General features: G+C 32.5%; 2 protein-coding genes across 5 annotated transcripts; both read left to right on the top strand.

Moving 5' to 3' along the window:
• Positions 1-423: 423 nt before the first annotated feature.
• LOC124912670 (pseudouridine kinase) lies at positions 424-7898 on the top strand. Of its 4 annotated transcripts, none has more exons than XM_047453315.1 (9): positions 424-686; positions 1302-1404; positions 2572-2619; positions 3269-3366; positions 3445-3559; positions 3910-3992; positions 4908-5463; positions 6025-6127; positions 7687-7898. In XM_047453315.1, exons 1-8 carry the CDS (start codon positions 456-458, stop codon positions 6081-6083), a joined length of 1293 nt encoding a protein of 430 aa, XP_047309271.1. In that variant the 5' UTR covers positions 424-455; the 3' UTR covers positions 6084-6127; positions 7687-7898. The 4 variants fall into 4 exon arrangements, with proteins under 4 accessions (XP_047309271.1, XP_047309274.1, XP_047309275.1 ...); XM_047453318.1 differs by having other exon boundaries at positions 7694-7898; XM_047453319.1 differs by having other exon boundaries at positions 7732-7896.
• A 1181-nt stretch (positions 7899-9079) lies between these two features.
• On the top strand, positions 9080-12031 carry LOC124912254 (pectinesterase-like). Its single transcript, XM_047452822.1, has 2 exons — positions 9080-10124; positions 11221-12031. The coding sequence occupies exons 1-2, from the start codon at positions 9146-9148 to the stop codon at positions 11910-11912; spliced, it is 1671 nt and encodes a 556-aa protein (XP_047308778.1). The 5' UTR covers positions 9080-9145; the 3' UTR covers positions 11913-12031.
• The last annotated feature ends 10095 nt before the right edge of the window (positions 12032-22126 follow it).

Here is a 22126-nt window from a genome sequence, read left to right on the forward strand (position 1 = left end):
TTTTCTCACCTTATTTTTTTTCACTAATCTATTTTCTTATTCTAAAATTACTTTAAATAATTATTATTCATAACTTAGTTGTAAAATGCAAGAACTCATGTCATCTACGTCATAGATTTAGATCTTTACACCCAAACAATTTAAAAAAACAAAAAGATGGAATCGTCTTAGAATAAACTAAATAGTTTAAATACTTTCGTCGTTTAACCGAATACTTAATTAAAACTCTAAAATTCATATTATAGATTTATTTTCAAAGATGTGTTCATTTTTCTTTTCCTTAATTTATGATTAAAAATTAGAACTATGTGACCACTCAAAACAAATATTTAATTGACTCATTTGTCTATTTTAAAATGAATTAGGTCAATCATATAAAAGAAATTTCAAACTATTTTGTAAAATAGTCCTTAATGGTTTGCTTGATTTTTTTCTTTTGTTTGTCATGGCACTAAATGTCAATCCTGATTACTTCATGCCAATTTAGAGGAAATAGTGTAGGAAGAGAAAACCCTAGTCGTATGGATTCCAGTCGCCAACCGCACTCTTCAGCAACTTCACCGGCAAGGCATGCATCGGCAGATATGGACGAGAAAGGGGAGCCAGTGATTATTGGAGGAATGGTGTTGGACATACACGCCACTCCCTCTGTTCCCGCAGACCTTTGTACCACTACTCCCGGCAAGGTGATATATTTCATTCTTCTATTTCTCGCTTTCATTAATCTTTTAACTCTTCTGAATTACTTGAAATGAAGTATGGAACCCGATCATATACTTGTAGCATCAGATCACACGTACTAACCCGTTTTTATGCATTTCCTTACTCGGGTATAAAGCTCGATGGTCTTCAATGTTGATGCTGCACTTAAAAAAGAAAGGGCATTTAACCATTTTAGTTGAAGTTAAGATTAGACCCAACGAAGTTTTAGTCCAGTGGTAAGAGTCGACTTAAGAGACCAAACACTTTGAGTTTAAATAGAGGAGCATGGCTGCGGGGTGATGTCAGTTCTCCTTTAATTTCAAAAAAAAAAAGATTAAAGAGTTTGGCTGCCAATATCTACTGTCTTAATTACAAGAAGAATGATAGCAATCAAAATAATGTTAAAATAGCTAAAATATGCTACTTTGCCTTTGTAACAGCCATAACCTTTCAAAGAATCTTTGGCATTTTTTTTATTAAGAAGAAAAAGGCTAGTTTAGATGGACTTTCAAGAAGGAAACATTGAATGTAACATTGCAAAATTATTCGCATGATTAGTTCTTCAAGTTTCTTTCAGCTTCTGAATTTCCTGTAACCAGGTGGAGTATATGCTTGGTGGTGTGGCAAGGAATATTGCTGAATGCATGTCAAAACTGCAGACAAAGCCTTATATGATCAGTGCTGTAGGGGTTGATGTGGCAGGTGAATATATTCATGTTAGAATTATGTGCTTATTGATAATCTCCTTGTTGTGTGGTCACAAGTTAGTCAAGAAATGCAGGGAGTTACGATAGACTTGGCCCTTGGGAAATTTATCCTATTTCATTAGGTTTCTCTATAGTTGTTATATGACCTGGCATAAGTTTGTTATGGCTGGGTTACTTAGAGGAGCAACACACTGATCATTTTTTAATTTTTTTTATAAGATCACTGTTCATTGGTTATGGCATGAATAGTGTGGAATTTGTATTCTCCTCCCTGTCAATCTAAGAAGTAAGATCTACCCTGATAACGAGTGGAATTGTTAGGGTATAAGGAAGGCTGAGCTGGCTGAAGTTGAGTAGTTACGAGGAAGGGAAGTTAATGGTAGAATAGTATGAATATAATCAATATATAATGAGTTGTTTAGTTTGATATGCTGAAAATTAGATGAAGTTCTATTTCCCTCCTTTTAGTTCTCTCTTTTCTCGTCTATATTTGATTTCCATGTTCAATCTATAATTCTATAACAAGGTGCATCAGAATGTTAATAAATTTCACTTGGGACCTGAGATGCCTATAGGGATATCATGCAGATTGTACTTGAGATTATCTTGGACATTATAAGCAATGACTATTGTAATTCCCAATCCAATGATTGAGCTTACATTGAGATATTTCACTCCGTTCCACCATACAAAGCCTTCACCCATTGTTTTATACAGTAAGTGTGGTGTTGTCTAGGATGGAGGTTTTCAACAGATGTCGCACAAAAGACATTGGCCAAAATTCGTTATATCATAAAATACTGAACTAAATTCTAACCTAGAAATTAAAAAGAACAATACTTTTGCATGTAAACTCATTTTCTAGTTCATATATTCCTTCCTACATACTCTAGCAAATTAGTGTAGAATTCCAAAATAAAATAAAAATTGTATTTGACCCTCTTTTCTGTTCTTGTCATTCAGAAAAGAACTTGATTAGTAAGGTAATATGTGGTATGCTTTTTGTTGATCAACATAAAATGGAAGCGTATAGAAGTATTTTGCTTAGCATATTCTCTATTTGGTTAATTAACAGATTTTGACAACTATAACAAGCTAGTAAAATATGTTGGGACTTATTCCTTACATCTGACATGTCTTTTTTTCCTTGTACCTATCCTAGGGAATATATTGCTGGACAACTGGAAATCTTCTGGTTTATCTATTGAAGGTAAACTTTATGGCCATCATATGCTTGATTTGTACAGTGGCGGGCCACCGGCTAGAATTGCGAGTTATGGCTATAATCAACTTGTTACATTAGTTAAATGTACTCACACTGACTAAAAACCTTAATTATTTGGAATGTATTTGGCATTGCTTATATAAGCCTTATTTACTTGGAATATATGCCTCAAAGAATGACTCATCCAATCATGTGCCAGTTTAGGTATCTAAAGAAATATATGTTTGTGTCCATTGGATATTCAATAAAGTTTGTTGAACACCTAGCTTAGTGCCTCATATTTAACAACTCTAGCAGGGTTTGGGACGAGAGTGGCGAGAATAATGCGAAAAAAACATAGATGTAAGGCATACTTTATATAAAATTCGAGATTCGGCAGAGAACCTAAATTATTGGGAATCGCAATTAGACCCTTGCAGTTATGGTGCTGCCTTCGTCCACTTCACTAGGCTCATGAGTCATGACCCTGAATTTTTTTCTACAGCACATGGAGAATACAATTAATTTTTTTCCCTTTTACAATTGGACTGTCTTAATATTCAACACATGGAAGAGTAAACTTCCTTCCAGTAGTAATATCTTAATAGCTTCCTTTCTCTGCCATCAAGAAGGCCCAACATTTATCTTGGATCAGGAATTCAAAGGTGTAAAAGTATTGGGACTGCTATTGTATCCAACACATTTGATGTTAAAGGAGAATTGGTTGTTGGTGTTGCTAGTCTGGAAGTAATTGTAAGTAATCATTACATTCTTCTTTATATGTGAAACTCTTTTAAAAAAACATGACCTTTCACTTAACGTCATTTGCAGGAGAAGTTTCTGACACCTGAGTGGATAAAACATTTTAATTCAAATATATGCTCTGCACCCATAATTATGGTGGATGCAAATTTGAGCCCTCGTGCACTAGAAATGTCTTGCCAAAGTATGTTCATGCTTTCAGATTTCTCCCTCCTCTTTTATAAACAATAAGAAGTTCAGGTCATGAATATTGATTACGAGAGGAATCTGTTGAAGTTGACTAAAAAGTTAATTACAGCCATCTAATGGTGTATAAAAATAAAAATGGAGTATAAATTGCATATTTATTGTATACGCAGAGAACTGAATGTCTGCCCTGTGCTTGTGTAACACTTTTACTTTTTCATATGTATCTTTAAGAAGTAAATATGGTCAACTGATGCAAATATCTTGTTCTTTTTCGTTGCTAAGACTAGAAATATTACTTATTTCTTCCAAGTCACTCTCATGCTAGTTTATGTACTTGATTTTTAGTGGCAGCAAAAGCTGGAGTTCATGTGTGGTTTGAACCTGTATCAGTGGTAAAATCTAGAAGAGTGGTCTCTGTTGCAAAGCATGTGAGTTGTTAATAATTATTGTATGTATAATATCTATATCTATTATCCCAAGTCCTTATAATCTCTTATTGACAGCCTTTCTTATTGCATATTTTAATCTCGTGTGCCTGAAATAGTGGGTTTGCTGAAGTTTTTTTTAATAACTCTAACCTCCTCTTCACTATTACAATTTGTAAAAGTCTTCATACTTCATATGTTACCTTATGATTGAAGTTCATCTTTCTCACTAATCAATGGTTCTTCATCAGCAACGATTACATCCTCAAGCTCATGTTCTTTAATGAGTGGTGTCACAAGACCTTGAATCTCTTCTTATTTGCAAGTTGTTTATAATATCGAGTGAACTACCCACCATTTCCACACTTCCAAATAGATTAACTATCTCAAACTATTATAGCTTCCCTGCTCCATTCTCCCTTTGTTTCATTGCTGGAAATTTCAACTGAAGGTGAATTAACCATATATGTATTTAACCAAGACAATGTTTAGCCTTTCTTTTCATTTTGTTTTTGAAAAAGACAATGCTTATCCTTTCAAATGTTTTGTAGCTGCCCTGCTCTATTCTCCCTTTGTTTCATTGCTGGAAATTTCAACTGAAGGTGAATTAACCATATATGTATTTAACCAAGACAATGTTTAGCCTTTCTTTTCATTTTGTTTTTGAAAAAGACAATGCTTATCCTTTCAAATGTATTGTAGCTATATAAACCCACAAACTAGGGTGCAACATGTGCCTTCTTGAGTGCATAAGAGAGATATTGTATTATTGTTCAACCCAACCTCAAACTAAGGCAATTGGTCTTAAATATAGGCTCAGCTATGTATATCTTATATTTTACTAAGTAGACAACAGGGCTATTATTTTTGTTATTCCTTTTACGTTGATCCAGTGCTAATATTGAAAGTGATTTGCAGATTTCTTTTGCTTCACCTAACGAACATGAACTAATTGCAATGGCAAATGCCTTGTCTCATGAAGAGATCTTTACACTAAATCCCCATGATTTCAATGGATCCCAGAATTCAGTGGAGTCTTTATTCCAGAAGCTTAAGCCAGCAATATGGGTTTTGTTGGAGAAAGGAATTGAAGCTGTTATTGTTACAGTAGGTTCGAATGGGGTTTTCCTATGTTCTAAAAGAGGTCGCAAATTCTGGAAAAGCAGTGATAAGCTCCACAATTTTGACAGTTCATTATATAAACTAGTGAATTCCAGTTGTGGTCGAGACCATTTCTTTGGTGCATCAAAGTTTGGGGGCGACTTTGGTTTTTTTGCTATGCACTTTCCAGCACTTCCTGCATCAGTTGTGAGAGTTTCAGGTGCTGGTGATTGTTTAGTTGGAGGGACACTTGCTGCCCTATCTACAGGTCTAAATATTATGCAAAGTATTTCTGTGGGTATTGCAGCAGCCAAAACTTCCATTGAAGTTGATGCTAATGTACCTTCAGAATTTTCACTAGCCAAAATCGCAGGTATGGGCGTGAACTTCTTTACTTCGTGCAATAAGTCGTAAACAAATAAATCATTAATCTAACAATGGGAATTCAAGGATAGTACTTGAAAGTTGTATTAAGTGAATGAACCAAAGATGAACAACAAATTGGTTGGGGTTCAACAACAGTATATTTACACATCTATAGATGTAGGTATACAAAAATAATGATGAAAAGATCTTGAGCATGAGATGAGATGAGTCTAAGGTGGTATATTCTAGTCAACTCGTGATTTTGGCCATTTATGATACATGATTCTAAATTGTCTTTGTTTAGTGATGCTTGTTGAAAGGATAAAAGGGATTTTCTTGGTCTTGAAATTTCAATGCACATATCTTAATCTCAACAATTCCTAATAATATGACAAGCAACAAACTGAAAGTTTGTTTTCATAACACTGCTTTGGTGCACCTCAATTCATGATTTCTTAATATTTGACTATTGGTACATTTTACATGCTTACTGACTGACTGCTGTAGTCTTAGCAAGGTTTCCCTCATTTAGCTAACTTGTGGCTCTTTTTTTTCTTTCTATTGACAGAAGATGCAAGAACAGTGTATTTTGCTGGTAAAGATATATTTTGTCAATCTATGTTGTAACTAGATGGTAAGGAAGCTACTAGGATTATGGGCAGGAATATGAGGTAAGTTATAGAAATCTCTTTTTAATATTTGTTACGTAAAAACATAACTGAGTAGAAGTGGGAGGCCATGGATGTGGGGGTGTTAGCTTCTTCCAGAAAATAAACCTTGATTTTAAAATAAAATAAAATTTTGTGTACTGTATAGACATGCAAAGGGTGCTAAAGCTTTCGCACTACATCCATCCTTCTCTCGAATTTTAAGTTTGAAACTCAATACAATCTCGCTCATTTTAATACTCTCTTTCTGTTAGGTTGAGAACTTATTTACCTTAATGCTCAAAGTATAAGTTAGGATTAAGGTTTTAGTGTTTAGGCATTTTTGAGAATCTTACAAAGGTAAGGAGGTTTATTATAGCACAATAGTAGTAGTTATATCTTACATACACGTTCATGGAGCTAAGTAAAATTAGGTCATAATAGGGGCAAGTAAAAATTTGGACATCCTATAAAAAGAAGCAATTCAATCTAATTAATAATTTAGTTTGATTTGACTCTATTGATTGCAATTCAAGTAACATTATATTCGTGAATCAAGCTTATCATTACAAATGATAGAAGTAAGATAAAACATTAAAATTGTAGAACAATTTTCCAGAGTCCCTTTACATGCTTGTTTAGCCACCCAATCTGCAGTTTAATTTGCTTCACGAAAACGTTAGAAATGTGATGAAGGAGCAGCCAGCTATGTTGCATGGATATGGTATCGTATCAAATATGATACGGATACGGTATTGTATCAAATATGATACGGATACGGCGATACAGCAAATTTTGAAAATATAGGATATGATACGTTTAAGATATGCACATTATTAAAAAATTATAAAAATATTATATATATAATATTTATGTTTGTACTTTCAAATTTCCAGACTTTGAACCTAACCTGATTTAAAGAGTTAGTTAAACAAACTATTAGTAAGGAGGTCCCAAATAATGATTTCAAGGACAACTCTGCTATAACTACTCAAGGCATAAAATTGATAGAACTGTCGGCCATCAATCTAATGAACATGGCCAAAACTTTTTCTCTCAAAAAGGAAGTTAAAATTTGTATAACACTTCCCAAAATGGTTATTTATTTATTTTCTGAAAACCCAAGTGGGTTTGATCTTCTTCTAAAACAAAATTTTCCAAGGCTGCCATGGTGGGATTGAACCACTTAAGCTTTATTAGCTACTTTAGCTTTTTGGGATTTTTTAGATATGTAAAAGGCTAAAAGACTTTCTAACTAAAATGGATGGCAAATAACACAGTTGAACAAGAAAATGGAATTAGCAGGAAATATTACGGGTTGGGTTAGGCAGTGAAGAAGGCAACCTAAATATTAGGTCAAAATATAAGTCTCTCAACAATTTAATTATTTTCAATTTGATAATAAAATTTTTATGTTTTGAAAATTTACCCAAAACATACCCAAAACCATATCTAAGCTGTATCCAAACTGTATCGAATTGGTTAATCCTACGAAAAGTCAACGATACCGATACCTATTCTGTCGTATTCGATACCGTGTTTTGTCGTATTGTATCTTATCTGATACTCCAATTTTTTTTAAGTATGCAGCCAGCTGACACATGTAAAAAATGGCTTATATCAACCAGATTGAGGAAAAATGGTTGGAATTGAAGTATATGGCATAATTTGGTTGACATGAAGAAGAAATGCAATCATAGTGAGTAGATGTCAATTTGTATGGGAGCTGAGAAGACCCCCTCACACATTTTACTTCATTGCAAGATTGTTTGGAAAATCTGAATTTTGTTATGTATAACCATTGAAATCTGAAGTGTGTTATGTATAACAATTGAAATCAAATGGGTCATGTCTGATCCTATAAGTCCATGAGACTTATAAAACACTTAACTTAACAAGAAATGGTTTTCCATTCCAATAATCTTCTGGTGAATAATATTAGATTGAAAAATGATTGGGAACACGACTTTGGGGAGCGACTCGTACAGCGAAAGTGACATCGCTGTTATACAAAAGAGACCTCATTGTTATAAAAAGGGGACAAGGTCACTTTAGTATAACAGCGAGGTCACTTTCGTTGTACGAGTCGCTCCTCCAAAGTCGTGCTCCCTATCATTCCTCTATTAGATTGAACGGAATGGGAGAATATTTACCAACAAGATGTGTGTTTGACTCGTTCAATAATGAGCTAATATTCATATCATATGTAGTAGATATTGTTGACTTAATTGATTAACTTAGAGTTTAGATAAAAAAAAAATTAATTTATCTATTATTTTTTTTTATTATTTTAAATCATGTTTTATATGTAGGAATGCCCTCATGTTGATTTAAGTTTGAGAGTTTTTTTTTTTTTTTTTTTTTTTTTTTTTTTTTTTTTTTTTTTTTTTTTTCATTATAGCAATAAAATTTTCCAAATAGTTTTCTCTCAAAACAAAATGAATGGGTTGGCTTATTAAATATATGTTCAGATCTATAAACACTATAATGAAAGTTGTTTATAAAGTGAAGGTTTGGTCCTCTCTAAGCTTGAAAGTTGAAGTTTCTTCAAGCTTCTTTAAAGATAATGATGATAAGAGAATGGGAAAGTTGCATTTTCATGAAATAGCTTAAAGAATCTTTTAATTCTTGATATGAGCATTTTCACTATAAAGTTTTCTAAATAAACCTTTTTCCCATTTTAAAATGTCTATAGTAATATATATATTATAAATATAAAAATATGATTCATAAAGGAGATAGCACTAATTATGATACATATTGGTGGAAGTAGGAGTGCCCAATTAAAAAGTACAAGACTTAGGATAGCACTACTAAAAAGTAAAGAGATTAACCAATGGTAGTGGAGCTGGCTACATGCATCTAATAATAATGTCTACTTTTTATTATATTACAATAAAGGTAAAATCTATTTAAGTGCTCAATTTGTTAAATGCCTTAATTTCACTAAAGAAATCTGCAATAGCTCCCCTTCACCTACCAACACCTTGTACTTAAGTAGCTTATTTGCTCCACAAATAAACCAATCTAATAATTAGAGCCATGGCAACAAGTGATGATCAACCTTTGCTCCCCACTTCACAAAGAAAGAACACTTCCCTTTTGAAGCCTACCCTCTTCATGGTTCTTTGCCTAACCGCCATCATCGCAACCCCACTTGCTATACTTGGTCCAAAACTAAAGTCCAAAGTTGTCTCCACCCATGATTACCTTTGCCGCCATGCCCAAGATCCGGCATCATGCTCCTCCAAGGTCCAAGAACTAATGATCAATCGCGGGGTAAGATTGAATGATCCTAAACATCTCCTAACAATGCTCTTGGAGCAATCCAAATGGGACCTCGAGCGAAGCTTGATCACTACACGTGATATCATTCATCAAATCAACTATGCTAGAGATCAATCAGCTGTGGCTGATTGCATCGAGCTCATGGACTTATCCGTAGACAGGCTTGACGACTCAATAGATGTGATCAAGAAAGCCACGATGTTACAAGACGCCCACTCGTGGCTTAGTGGGGTTCTTACCAATTATAGAACATGCTTTGATGGATTTCACGAGTCCCATGGCCATGCTAAAGAAGTAATGGAGCCCCATCTCAATGATCTAATCCAACAAGCGAGGACAAACCTAGCCATTTTCGTGGCGGTTGTCCCTTCGTTGCAAACAGAGGAAACAATCTGGCCTGGCCATTTGCGATCATCATTTCCTCCGTGGCTTAGTGAAGCTGATAGGAGAAGGTTGATGACCCGACTTCCTAAGGATCTAAAGGCGAATACGGTGGTGGCACAGGATGGAAGTGGGAACTTCAAGACGGTGAAAGAAGCTGTAGAATCTGTGCCCGATAAGGGTAAGGATCGATATGTGATTTACGTGAAGAAGGGGACCTATAAGGAGAATGTGGAGATTGGGAAGAAGAAGAAGAACGTGATGCTTGTTGGTGATGGAATGAATTCTACCATTATCACCGGAAGCTTGAACGTTGTTGATGGCTCCACCACCTTCAACTCAGCAACAGTAGGTAATTAACTAATTACCCAAAAATGCTTAAATATGAATAGGTTATATGTTAACATCAATGTTTATTAGAAAACAAGTATTTCATCCTTACCAACTCACTTTTAAAAAGAGGGTGATAGAATGAGGGAATTTGGTGAGGGAATGACTTCACGAATGACTTCACATTGGTTGGAAAATGTAAAAGTGGAAGGAAAGAGAGAAAATAGAGAAATTATTTGATTTTTCCAACGAATAAGATTATGTCAAGTCATTCCCTCACCTAATCATTTCTCTTTTAAAAATTGTCAAAATAAAAAATATAAATAATTTTATTTTCGTTTGGTACAAAGATTTGATTGAAATAGATGAAAATTTTTTTGGTCAATCTTTTTTTTAATATAGGAAATTAACATGAAATGATTCGCTTTAATTCTTATTTCTTGACACTTTATTATAAGTAAAAAGTATATAAAAAAAGTAACTTTTAAATCAAGTTCGAAAAGAAATATTCATCAATTGTTTTTCAAATATTATTAGTTTTAGTTTTGAATTTTGGAAGAAAGAAAAGTTATAGCAAATAAGCTTAATTGTTGTTATGTTTTTTTTCTTTATTTTATGAATTGTTATTATTATTTTATCTAAAAACTTTTCTCATTTCAGCCTATAAAAAACAAGTCATATTTATTATTATATGATATTCAAAATTGAGAATTATTTATAAACTTCTAAAATTTAGAGTTCAAATTTAAGAATCTTATTTTAAAACAATTTAAATTATTATTATTATTATTATTTATATATATAATTAATTATAAAATCAATTTAAAAATAATATGAAAAAATTACACTAAAAAGAAATAATGATTACAAAATCAAAATCAATTATAGAAGCTTATTTACTTTAACAAATAATAATTTGTTCTTGAATTTACAAATATAAATTCACTTAATTTTTGCAAACTTGTATAAAATCAAACTAATTAATTATAAACTAATAAAATTTTAAGATATTTAACTCTTTACATAAATATAGTAAATTCAATATACATCATGATTTTCATTTCATGTGAAATATATAACTAAATATTTTAAATTGATTTGTTTGCATGATGAATTAGCGGCTGTTGGTGACGGATTCATAGCACAAGACATATGGTTTCAAAACACAGCCGGTGCTCAAAAGCATCAAGCCGTGGCCTTGCGTGTTGGAGCAGACCAATCTGTAATAAATCGCTGCAAAATAGATGCTTACCAAGACACCCTATACGCCCACAACAATCGACAATTCTATCGCGATAGCTACATCACAGGCACGGTCGATTTCATCTTTGGGAATGCTGCCGTTGTGTTCCAAAACTGTCAAATTGTGGCTCGTAAGCCCATGAGTGGACAAAAGAATATGGTGACAGCCCAAGGAAGAGAGGATCCAAATCAGAACACTGGCACCTCAATCCAACAATGCAAAGTTGTAGCCAGCTCTGATCTCGAGCCCACCAAAGGATCGGTTAAAACCTTCTTAGGTCGCCCGTGGAAAGCATACTCAAGAACCGTCTATATGCAATCCAATATTGGTGATCATATCGATCCAGCAGGCTGGTTCGAGTGGGATGGAGAATTTGCCTTGAAGACTTTGTATTATGGAGAGTATATGAATAGTGGTCCAGGCGCGGGCACTGGCAATCGAGTCAAGTGGGGAGGTTATCGTGTCATAACTAGTGCATTAGAGGCTCAAAAGTTCACTGTGGCCCAGTTGATCCAAGGAGGACAATGGCTCAAAACTACGGGAGTTTCCTTCACTGAAGGCCTCTAGAACTTTTATGCTATCATATATGTAATTATGGGCATGTTAAGTAAGCCTTTGGACATGCTTTGCATTATGATTTATTTATGCTGGGTGGAATAATTAATTAAGCTAGGGCTGGTGGACATTATATAGTCTTGAAACTAGCATAATGTCATTGCGTTACAAAAATAAATAAAAATCACATTTACAAAGTTGAAATAAATAATACTTTGTGGTCGTCGTCGTCATCATCATCGTCTTGTTATCGGTTTCATCGCTTTTATTATCTTCTTCGTCGTCAACATCTATGGTATAAACATTAGGAGATATAATCCTCTTTTATGGGGATTCTTGTTCTCCCTCATAGGGAGGGAAATCATAATTCTTTTTTATAAAAAAGATAAAATGATTGTTTTGCCCCTTCCTACGAAACAGGCAACTCCGGTTGGAACATGAGGGGATTCAATGATTGGGACAACCTAGTGATTGTCTTCCTCCACTAATTCATTGTTGTTTTAGTTATTCATAAAAAAAGGATAATAAATTTGATAAGTAAACATTCAGTTAACCAACAATATTATTTCATATATAATAGACATATCATATTACTAATCTCGTGACATTACTTATGCACTCAACTATCTCAATAGTACAAACATATTTTACCATCACTTTTGGCAAACCGACCATCTCATCATATCACCAACCTCTTTACCCTCACTTTTTTGGTAAACCAATAAATTCATTCATATATTTAACCAACAATATTTTTTGTTTTTCAATAAACATCTCATTACTAATCCTGTGACCTCATTTCGAGTATTTTTTACCTTAACCATCTCATATCATTACCGCGACATCTTTATCCTCACTTCAGCAAACCAAGCACCAATTAAATCGACCTTCATCTCGTGACCTCACTTTTACACTTTGGTCAACCAACCATCTCAGTCACACATTTAACCATCAATATTTTCTTTTCCTAATGGACAACTCTCATTAGTAATATTGTGACCTCATGCACTTTTACACGTATTTTATCCCACGTTAAACCAACCACCAAAAACCCAATTGACCTATCCATCTCGTGACCTCACACTTTCAGACGTCTCTTATTTATCAAAAAATCAACCACCAATCTCAATAGATCTCTAATATCGTGATCTCACACTTCGGTCAATCAACATCTCATTCACATATATTTTTAACCACCAATCATAATCGACCCTTTAATCTCGTGATTTTACGATCCTTCTTACCGGTTTCTTATCTCTCAACAAACCAACCACCAATCTCAATCTTACCGACCTCTTATCGCTTGGGAAACGAGTTACTAATCCCATCGATCTCTTATCTTGTGGCCTCATATTTTCATATGCTTCTAATCCCTTGACAAACCAACTACTAATCACAATTGACCTCTAATCTTGTGACCTTACGATCCTTTATTATCGGTCTCTTATCCCTCGGTAAATCAACCACTAATTCCAATTGACCTCCCATCTCGTGATTCTGTTACTTTTACACGTTTCTTATCTCTCGTTGAACCAACCACCAATCCCAATGAATCTCTCAATTTCGTGACATCACACTTTTACACGCTTTTTATCCCTTGATAAATCAACCACCAACTACGAATCCTAATCACACTTTCACATGCCTCTTTTATCTCTTGGCAAACCAATCACCGACCTGAATTGATCTATTATCCCTCTGCAAACTAACCATCAATTACAATGTTACCGCCCTTTTATTCATTGATAAACCTCACACTTTCACATGTCTATGATCCCTCGATAAACCAACAATCAATCTCAAACGACCTTTAATCTCGTGACTTTACGATCATTTGTTACCGAACTCTTTATTCCTTGGCAAACCAACCACCAATCATAATGTTATCGGTCTCTTATCCCTCGACAATCTAATCACCAATCACAATCACACTTTCACACACCTTTTATCAATCGGCAACCCAATCACTAATCTCAATCACACTTTCGCACGCCTCTTATCCCTCGACAAATCAACCAACAATCTCAACTGATCTCTAATCTCATCATCTCATTATCCTTTGTTATTGGCCTCTTATCCCTTGACAAACCACATCTCAATCATACTTTCACAAGTTTTTTTATCCCTCGAAAAGCCGTTTTCACCAGCCTCTTATCTCTCGGCAAACCAACCATGATCTCAATCACACATTCACACGCCTCTTATCTCTCGATAAAATAACCACCAATCCCTATCATATTTTCACACGCCTCTTCTCCATTGGAAAACCAGCCACCAATCTTAATCACATTTTCACACACATCTTATCCCTCGGCAAACCTACCACCAATCTCAATCACACTTTTACATGCTTCTTATCCCTTAACAAACCAACTACCAAACTCAATTGACATCTAATCTTGTAACTTCGTGATCCTTTGTTACCGGCCACTTATCCTCGACAAACCACATCTCAATCACACTTTCACACGTCTATTATCCCTCGACAAACTAACCACCAATCTCAATCGACATTTAATTTTGTGACCTAACACTTTGGTCAATCAAATATTTGATTCATATTTTTTAAGCACTCTCATTTCTTATCGGCCTCTTATCCATCAACAAACCACATCCCAATTACACTTGGTCAAGGGTTATTCTTATTTTGTTAGGTTGCAAGTTCGAAACATACATATAACATTTTTAATTTTATTTTTAACCGTTTCAAGTTTATGGACGAGTCAATCCATGATCCGACCCAAGTATCAATTTACTCTCACATATATATCTAAATTAATCACATCTCTCGATCCAACAAACCAAACAAATTCAAATTAAACATTATATATATATATATATATATATTAGTTAGTTAGTTAAAAAGTTTAACTTATATTGTAATTGTTTTTGTTAGGTTGCAAGTTCGAAATGAGTAACGATAGGGAGCGGGAAAATCTTAACAAGAATGTGTAAGAAATGATGTGTCACATTTTAAGTGGATTGAAAATTTAATAGGAGATAGAATTTTCAAAATTTCAACACATTCTTGTCAAGATTTTTCCCGCTCTCTATCATTTCTCGTTCGAAATATACATATTTTATTTTTATTTTATTTTTAACCGTTTAAAGTTTTGAGTCGGTCAACCCACGATCCGACCTAAATATTCATTTTCTGTCATTTATATATCCAAATTAATCACAACTCTCGATCTGGGAAACCAAACAAATTCAAATTAAACATTATTATATATATATCAGTTAGTTAAAAACTTTAACTTATATTATTAGAAATATCTCAAGTTTATCATGTGTTGGATTTAAAATGAAAAGTCTTAGTAGCTTAATTAGTTAAAGGGTTGTATTTATCTTGTTAGGTTGTAAATTCGAAATAAACCTGTAATATTTTTAATTTTATTTTTAACCGTTTCAAATTTATGGGAGTCAACCCACGATTCGATTCAAGTATTCATTACTATCACATATATCCTTATTAACCACATCATATATATATATATAATGTTTATTTTGAATTTATTTGATATATCTAGTCGAGGGATGTGGTTAATAAGAATATTAGATAATGATCTAATATTATAATATTATACTCGTTTGTATGTGTTAATATAAATTGGGAATATTAGTGAGGGTGACCTTACTCTATAGAACAGGTGATATTATTTTTCAGCCTATTCTCGGTTCAAATAATTTTTAATTTAAGAAATTTAAATGCGGGTCACTATTTTTTCTGTTCCGGATACCAACCGGTCAACACTCTGATACCGAATTGGACTATGCATTTGATTATAACTAAAACAAATTGATTATATATATATTGTAAAATTATCTCTCTATCTTCCTTGGAAGGAAATATGAAAAGTCAAACGATTCCGAAAATGAAATGTTATCAGTAGCAAATCAATGAGACTATTGATTTGTTAATTGATTAAAGATTTGATGCTAGTTGTCAAATCAATTATAATTCATATAATTTTCTGTTTAAATAATTTAATTTCCTGCAAATGCAATTTTTATTATTTAATATTAGACTTCTTATGTACTGCTACTGATAATATTATATTCTCAGAATCGTTTGACTTTCTATATTTCCTTCTCAAGAAGATAGAGATATAATTAGACATATATTATCTTTTATTTATTTTTAATATTAAAATCTAATATAAACCTCTTTTTTCAAATTTCACATTTTTAAATTTTAAGATCATGCTAGCATTTTACATTAAAAAAGCCACATCTCTAAAGTCTAATCAATGTCCATGTGGATTATGAATAGTAATATCCATTGTCATGTTTAACTATTCAAACATTGAATAGTTACGGTAATATGATATTTTCATTTAAAAAATTGATTTTTACTTGAGTTCGAGCTCGATCTTAAACATGAAAACTTAATTTTTCGAGTCGAGCTTGAGCCTGTAAGTAAATAGTCGAGTTCGATCGCCTGTAAGTAAATAGTCTAGTCGAGCTTAAATTTATAAACTAGTTCGAGTTGAGCTAATATAAACTATATCAAACCGAGACTTGCCTAATTTGCAGCCCTATTACCAACCCAGTTTGACCCAATCATGTTCTTCACCTTCTCAACCAAGACTATTCCAATGATAAACCTTAAATTGAAAAACAATGAGTGAAAGGAAAAACAATCATTTATAATAACATTCCGATTAATCTTTACTCTTCCTTCATCAACATATAAAACTTGGCTCTTATCCTCATTGATTTGTAAAAAAGGAATATTATAAAAGGAGTGAAGGCATCTTTTAAACTTCTTAAAGAGTTGTTAGCTATTAAGTCTTGACCAATAAATAAAGAGAAATAATTTGAGTAACAAATTTATAACGAAAGTAAGGTCACTAATCCAACGTTGTCTACCACATGTACATAAAAGATAAAATTTAAAAAAGAATATAAAAAATAAAAATAAAATTATTTATTTTTAATTTTTTTAATCCTCTCCTCTTCGTATTCTTTTTTTTTTCCTTCCCCAATCTCTTCATTTTCTTTATTTTCGATTTCGACGTTTCCCCTCTTCGGCGACTCCGGTTTCCTTCTTCCACTACTTCAGACTTCGGCGATTTATTCCTTCTTCATTTTTCCGCGTCTCTTCTTTAGCAAGTTCAAAAATGGTAAGCCTTCAATGGCGAACAATAATGTTCCCAAGCAACATGATTTAATTTACCCTAAAATGACATTAACCCTATGTCATTTTACTTTTAATTTTCAGGATATCATATTCCTCCAACTGCATCCAAGTCTTACGAAAATACTAATAGAAGGTAAGTTTCCGAACATGATATTCCTGTAGTTAGGTTTATCCCAAACATGTCCATGTCCGGGAACTTGATTTATTGTTTGGAAACTTTTTTTTATTTCTGTTTTTGGTTTATGGATTTGTATCTATTTATAAAAACCTTAGTCGAGGGCTACTAAAACTACTTTTAGTCACACATTTAGAAGCGAAAACCTAAATATTAGAATAGAGCTACTGATACTATTAATATTGTGCTACACATTTTAAGCAAGTTAGATGTTTATTTTGGTAATTACAGGTTAATGATAGTAACTCTTAAACTATAGTAGAGAGTCTTAAATTAATTTGCAAATTTGGCCAAAGTTATATAAATTTGCAAATATGGCCAACGTTATCTTAAACTAGTTTGTTTCATTTTTAGATATATTCCCTAAATCATATTTCTTTTTATATTCTATTTTATCCAAGTTTTTTTAAACAACATAATAGTTGAAAATAATTTTAAGATAGACTTTGTAGTTTATGTTGTAAACAACTTTCTCCATAATCAACAATGCATGTGTATAGTTATTCCCAAAATTTACAGTCCAAAGCATAATTAATTTATATACACTTCTCTTACCCATTTTTGTATTTTACAGGTATAAAATCCTGAAATCTATACTTAATGACAATAATATCCGAAAGTTGAACTGGTGTCAATTCACAATTAATGGCTTAGTTGATGACTGCAAGAAGTGGAAGATCAATGAAAAAAGTGATTTCTACGGACCGCGGACATTTCTCATTGTAAGTAATCTTTGTAGTGGTGTAAACAAAACTGAAATAACCGAACTCATATAATACCGACTGAAATAATTTCATGTACCGACCATGACCAATTCGGTTAATAGTTTATATAATAAAACTGACGGTTTAACCGACCGATCGTATATATATAGGTGTTTTGACATATTTATAAATGTATGTCCATCTAGCTTAGTGATAAATGATGAACCTAATATTTTTTTTAGGATTCGAATCTTGACACGCACATATATATTATTTTGTATATTTGATGTTTTTTTTCTTAAACTCATTTTAATTTAATTAATATTTTAATATATTTTCTTTTAAGTTAAATAATTATTTTATTACCTAATTTATTATAATATAATTTTATTATAAAACTCAACTAGTTTTTTTTTATTCTTTAAATTATTATATTATATCATATATATTTATTATTTTTTTTACAAAACTCAACTAATTTTTTCATTCTTTAGTTTATTATATTATATATATTTTTTATTTTTCAAATGATTAAACTGATAAATCAACCAAACCGATTTTATAACCGACCTATAACCGTCAACCGAAGGAAGAAGATTTTGAAAAACCGACACCAACGGTTGGGATAAAATTTTCGGTGAAAAAACTGACCAAACTAAACTACTTATATCCCTAAATCTTTTTCAGTACTTTAATTTAGTGGTTTATTCAAATATATATATAAATGTAAATGTTCTAACATATTGATTATTATTTCAGTTGTGCTACATAGATAGGTTGTGAACCCTGAACTCCAACTCCAACTCCAATTACCTTATAAACGTCAATTTCCAATATTGTCATGTTGGCATGACAATAAGCTGAAAAGTATGATAAAAATGGAATTCAAATGAGGAGGATTCAAATTTAGAAAGGATGTTGGACGTCTTCCACTTCCAAGAACCTTCCATCGTCACTACGGTTAATTATAGGTGACTTAGTTCAGTTTAAAGAGGGAAGGAGCGATCTCATTGAATCTCATTGAATGATAGAGGGTCTTGGGTATCTGGGCCCACAAGGATGAGCTGACAGATGAGGTGGAGGAGCCTGAATTGGTGCCTCATATTATAGAGGACTAGCCTTAGATGGTAGAGGATGAGCCTTAGGCCGCGTTGATATTAACCTTCTCCGTTGTTAAAAATGAATTAGACACTATTGCTATATCTACAAAGAACATGACTCCATATGCACATAATATGACAAAGGCCACATAAGTGTTGACAGATGTAGCATCATCAACACAACAACAGAAAATAAACTCATTTATCATATTTGATTCTTCGATCCATGTCTTGTACGAGGCTTTGGACTCAAATAATTTCATAGGGATGTCATGCACAAATATTTCACAAAGACAACCCCGTAGAAAAATCTCAACCCGCAAAGGTTCAAGTTGAAATACCACCCGAAGTGGTGACGGTTGTTGCCATAGAACCTCAACTCGCAAAGGTTGGAATTGAAACACCACCTGAAGTGGTGGTTGGGGTAGAAAAATATGCCCCAAAGAGAACACATTCGAAGAGGAAGTTTATGTTGAATCACCACCGAAGTGGTGGTTGGGATAGGAAAAGATGCCTTAAAGAGAACACAACCGAAGAGGAAGATTAAGAAACTACAGGCGACGGTTCGAGTTAAAACACCACCCCAAAGTGGTGGTGGTTGACATAGATCCTCAATCCATAGAACACCACACGAAGTGTTGGCGACTATTGTCATAGAACCTCAACCCGTAGAGGTTGGAGTAACAAAAGAAGCCCCAATCAGAACACAACCTAATAAGATTAAAAACTTGCATCGACTCTTTAATCTCCATACATGGCAACAACTTCGAATAAATATGCCAAATTCTTCGAAACGGTCAAAATGACTAACAAAGAAAATTTGATGTGGAGTAATTTTTGCAGATTTGGAATTAATGTAACATCTTTAGAACTCTTCATAGTCATTATAATGTTTTCTAATTCTTATCAGAATATATATTTTTTATTTGTCTTTGTAGAGAAGTTTTATTACGAAGCGACATAGTCATGCTAACTAGAGTCCATATGTTTTTATTAAAAATTGAAACCTATGTGGATTGTGGAATAATTAATGCTTGGGCCGAAATTATCAATTTCAAGAGTAGGAGAGATCCCAACAGTATTCGGAGAATTTGTTTCTCTACATTAACATATGTAATATTTTTTTATCTGATTATTATCTTGTTTTTTAATATGATATTCATTTGAAGAGTACACATCCTTATGAAGATTGTTTTCTCAATTCAATTCAAGACGAAATGAAATTTTCATATATCATCTGAAGACTTAAAGATGACTAACATTATAAGTAACATCTCTAATATTTTAAAACATTCTCATTTTTCGGCTGCCTAACCATATGACATCTTAAATAAAATGGTCCTTTTTACAGATCTTCTTCCTTATTTTAGAACATTCTCATTTTTATGTTTTCTACATCAACATGGAAAAAGGGAAATCCAAATAATTGACAATCTTCCATTTGTAGAAGGTTTACATTGAGAGGAAAAATATCACACACCTTAGGCCTTAGTAATAAATTGAATTTCTCTATCTAAAAGTGTTTATATTTCACATCTATGTATATATTTTCTCTTGCCTTGGTAAAACAGAAACGTTCTTTTGTGGACTTCATGAAGAGCGTTGACTCAGGTATCGCCGCTTCAATAGCAGAATTCATGTTCTACATTTTCAAATTTCCTTGGAAAAATCCGAATAATAAAACAGATTATGGAATATATTGTATGTGAAAAATTGAGACATATATAGGAAATGAAACAAGATTGAATTATCCTATCAACAAAGAAAATGTAAGTTATATAGTTTTAACATGCTGATTGTTTAACATTTTGATTGTTTGAGAATTCTTTGTACTAACCTGCTGAAACTTGTTTATTTTAAGTTCAATGGAATAATTGATGCGGCTGAGGATAAAATATAGCGCGGTGATTCTGATGTCAATGGTGAACAATGTTAGAAATGAATTGTCTAAAAAAATATGTTTTATTGACCAAAAATTTAGAGACAATGTAAATATATGAACACAAATTGTAACATTATATATGAAATAAATTAAAAATTACATTGTTTGATTGCTACATTATATATGAAATAAATTGGAAATTAATACCATTTGTTTATACTTTACATTGTTTGGTTGCTACATTGATTTTTCAACCAGGTGTGAATGTCACTTTGTATAAGACCTCTCCAAAGTCCTATCCGTTGATAGGCATAGTGGATCATTATTATGATTTAAAGCCCTATTTAAATAGGAATCTATATAGGTCATTATTGTAACATATTCCCTCAGAGTGATTGTTATCACTCTTCCCCACAGTAAGTCATGTCTTATGATAGGCTCCATGGAAGTCATTATTATGACTATTCTTTAAACGACAAGTTCCATCTTTTGATAGACATAGTGTGATTATTAACACTATTCCCTATGAGAGAGTATTTTTCATGAGATTATATTTATTCCCCAGTCAAGCCTTGTCTATTGATAGGAATTACTAATCATTATGATATGATTATTCTAATGATCCATCCCCAACCAAAGTCATGAGTACTCCCCAACATTGGTAAGACTATTGCGATAGTGTATCTCCAAACAAGATTCAACTAACAAATATTGTGTAGTTGTCCCCACCTATGAGTCATTGTTATGATTCATCCTAACATCTGTAGTCATTCAAATTTTATCCTTCTACCTTATTATAAGTTAGGGTACAAATTTTAAGATGTTCAAATCTCGAACCCACATTTTTCAAAAACAAAATTTGTTTTATTCAAATTTAGTTCGAGAGGGCATTCTGTAAACATAAAAATTTGACATACCGTATTTATAAATAATATTATTAATTTATAGTAATATTAAATAATATTTTGAATTTTAAAATAAAAATAATATTTTAAAATTTTAAATTCAAAATAACCCAAAAAGAGATTAAAGATCAAATTAAGGTTAGTTATTGTGATAATTAAACCCTAATTAAAAAAATTAATTAAAAATCCAAAAATAATTTGAGGTTAAAATATTGTATTTATTTTATCCAAATTAAACCCAAAAAGGGGTTTAAATTAGTTAATTATGATTTTAAACATAAATTATACATAATTTATGGTTTAAAATAATTAAATAA

Source organism: Impatiens glandulifera, chromosome 8 (genome assembly GCF_907164915.1).
Source record: "Impatiens glandulifera chromosome 8, dImpGla2.1, whole genome shotgun sequence".
Lineage (NCBI taxonomy): Eukaryota > Viridiplantae > Streptophyta > Magnoliopsida > Ericales > Balsaminaceae > Impatiens > Impatiens glandulifera.

Bases quoted from the DNA above. Each gene is read 5' to 3' on its own strand.
- LOC124912670 (XM_047453315.1), top strand. From the start codon at position 456: ATGTCAATCCTGATTACTTCATGCCAATTTAGAGGAAATAGTGTAGGA. The intron at 3,367-3,444 runs GTAAGTAATCAT...CGTCATTTGCAG, and splicing joins TTGCTAGTCTGGAAGTAATT to GAGAAGTTTCTGACACCTGA. The intron at 5,464-6,024 runs GTATGGGCGTGA...TTCTATTGACAG, and splicing joins TTCACTAGCCAAAATCGCAG to AAGATGCAAGAACAGTGTAT.
- LOC124912254 (XM_047452822.1), top strand. From the start codon at position 9,146: ATGGCAACAAGTGATGATCAACCTTTGCTCCCCACTTCACAAAGAAAG. The intron at 10,125-11,220 runs GTAATTAACTAA...ATGATGAATTAG, and splicing joins CTTCAACTCAGCAACAGTAG to CGGCTGTTGGTGACGGATTC.